At 47.6% G+C, this 2,536-nt stretch overlaps 1 protein-coding gene across 1 annotated transcript; it reads left to right on the forward strand.

Annotated features, from left to right (window-relative positions):
• The first annotated feature begins 1,457 nt into the window (after positions 1–1,457).
• LOC123107609 (uncharacterized) lies at positions 1,458–2,246 on the forward strand. The gene is made up of 3 exons (XM_044529581.1): positions 1,458–1,723; positions 1,864–1,936; positions 2,037–2,246. Exons 1-3 carry the CDS (start codon positions 1,494–1,496, stop codon positions 2,040–2,042), a joined length of 309 nt encoding a protein of 102 aa, XP_044385516.1. The 5' UTR covers positions 1,458–1,493; the 3' UTR covers positions 2,043–2,246.
• The last annotated feature ends 290 nt before the right edge of the window (positions 2,247–2,536 follow it).

Genomic DNA, 2,536 nt, shown 5'->3' on the forward strand with positions numbered 1-2,536 from the left:
GCCTCCCCTCCGCTTGTCGCTCCGGCGGCCGGTGGCGAGAGGGTATTCCTGGCGCCTCACCTTAGATAGGTAGGGTTTTTGTTCTCGCAAGGGCGGCGCTCGGATGGATGGCAGCGCTTCTTCTTCGAGTCTGTCTTCCGAGCTCCAATCGTCCTCAAGTTCGTTTGTCGGGACGGATTAGATGGAGCTCCGGCGTAGATTCCTGCCAGCTCCTCGGAGCGACGAGGTTAGGGCTTCTCGTCGTGCGCACGCAACGACAAGATTCGATGTCAGGTTCTTCAGATTGATTCATGGATTCAATGGCGACGACTGCGGCTCCCGAACGCTGGTCCTTAGGGATATGTGCATGAAGACTTCCCGGCTATCATCGACAAGGTCAGGCCGGCTCCGGTATGGGAGCGGCGGTGGCGGCGCGTCGACGACTCGTTCTGGCGGCGGCAATGGTCGTCCGGTTGTCCATGGATCTCAATGTAATTTTTGTTATATTTTGGATGCTTTGTACTTCCGGTGAATCTTTATAATATATTTGATATTTTCATAAAAAAGAATTAAATCACATATGTACAAGAGACATGAAATGCATATATACACAATAAAGGAAATAATGTGTATAGGAAAAGGAAAGGAGAGAAGCTAGGAGAGGGGTGGTTTAGATCAAATGAAAAAAAATGAAAAATCATCTTGGTACTCCATCCATTCCGAATTATAAGATGTTATAAATATTTTTTTCTAAATCGGATGTATATAGACCCATTTTACTGTATTTGTTTACTTATTTGTTTCAGTCTGTACTGAACGGAGGGAGTGCAAATTAAAATGCATGCTACAAATATGTACGCACAGACTTTTACTGTGATTCCCTCAAAAGGGAGCTTTGTATTGTGAAACAAGGATACAAGAAGACGTCTGTTTCAACTTCCAAGTTCCAAACTACTGACTGAGCAAGCAAAAAGAAACCACATGCATTGATTCAACACACACTCTGCGAGTCAAAACTGTCAGTTGAGGCCAACTGTGACATGAGCATAAGCTGCTGCTGATGACACCCACGTTGAACTAGCACTTGCAAGATAAGCTGGTAGCAGCTGGTACATGCATGATCACGCCCTACGGCCTGCAACACTACGGCTGAGTAGATTGGGGCACACACTACACTGCTGCTGGTAAATCTTTTTGGGCACATGCATGCACATGCACTGCTGGTATTTGTTTGGCAGTTGAGTGGCGCGCACTGCGTGGCTGGCCATACAAAGTTACACGCAGCAACAAGAGCCACAGTTTGGATTCACCGTAGAACACCAACGTCTCTCCCCCGCAAAAAAAAAAAAAAAAAACACCAACGTCTCTCCCTGAAACCCATAGTGGCAAACTATGCATCCGCGGTAGTTCACACAGTTCACGCCGCTCTGCTCTTACCTATCCGGTCCATATATGCTTCTCTCGTTCGCTTGGCCGGCCACAGTTAGTTCACGCAGTTGAAGTTGAAGTGTGCCATGGCTCGGCTCTACCACCTCACCCTCCTCTCCGTCTTCTTCTTCCTGCTCCTCACCGGCCTCGTGGCTGCCGATCCGTCTGGAGGGAAGAAGGTCGGGAAGAAGGTGATCATGACGGTGCGGTACCCGGCTGCCGACTCGGGGGAGAAGATCACAATCTCGACGCACCTCATCGGCGAGGGCGGGGTCGGCGACAGCCACTTCCATCTCGACGGCGACGACTACGAACCGTATGCCTCTTTCTCTCTCTTTCTCACTCTCCAACTCATCGTCACAAAGCACACACTCGAGCCAGCCGTGCACGTGTGGTTCAATTTGCTTGATTTAATAAATTTCTGGCTAAGCTTGCGATCGATCTTCATTTCTTCAGCATCATTTTCGCCACGAAAAACCTTGTCTCGGCCCTGGAGAAGGTTGGAGATCCGCAGGCCTCTCTATCCGAGGTAACGCACATTTTGCGCCTCCCTATCTCATCCCTTGTTTCAGAGTTCAGAACGCAATTGTAAGCAACTGAGTACTGACCTATGCCTAATTGTTTCTCAGCTGTAGAAGCACGTGACGTGAGTGAGCTTTCACGGTGCTCACTGCATGCCCAGTGGTGGTTGCATGCTCAGTGGTGGTTGCATGCCTAGTCAGTGGAGATTGGTGATGGAGCTCCTTTTTACTTTCGTCTCAGCGAGAATACATTAGGCGTTTTTTTTATTTTGTTGGTGTGCCCATTCGGGGAGGATATCCGGTGGCCTATTTAGGCTGTGTATCTTGGATTCTGTAATCTTCTGGGTTCGAGAAAGAAAATATTTCGTTAGGCGCTTTAGTATTGACAGATTAAATAGAGCATAGCCGCACAAATATAAAGAAATACAAATGGGAAGGACACAAAAGAACGTAAGAAACAAAGAGGGATACAAGCGAGGAACCGATTGAGATAGAAAACATGGGGATACATTAGCTTTTGTTTGAAAAGAAGGATATATTATCCGGCCTCTGCATCGATGCACACAACCATTTTATTAAACAAAGTAGCACCAACGTACATAGTTCAA

Source organism: Triticum aestivum, chromosome 1B (genome assembly GCF_018294505.1).
Source record: "Triticum aestivum cultivar Chinese Spring chromosome 1B, IWGSC CS RefSeq v2.1, whole genome shotgun sequence".
Classification (NCBI taxonomy): Eukaryota; Viridiplantae; Streptophyta; class Magnoliopsida; order Poales; family Poaceae; genus Triticum; species Triticum aestivum.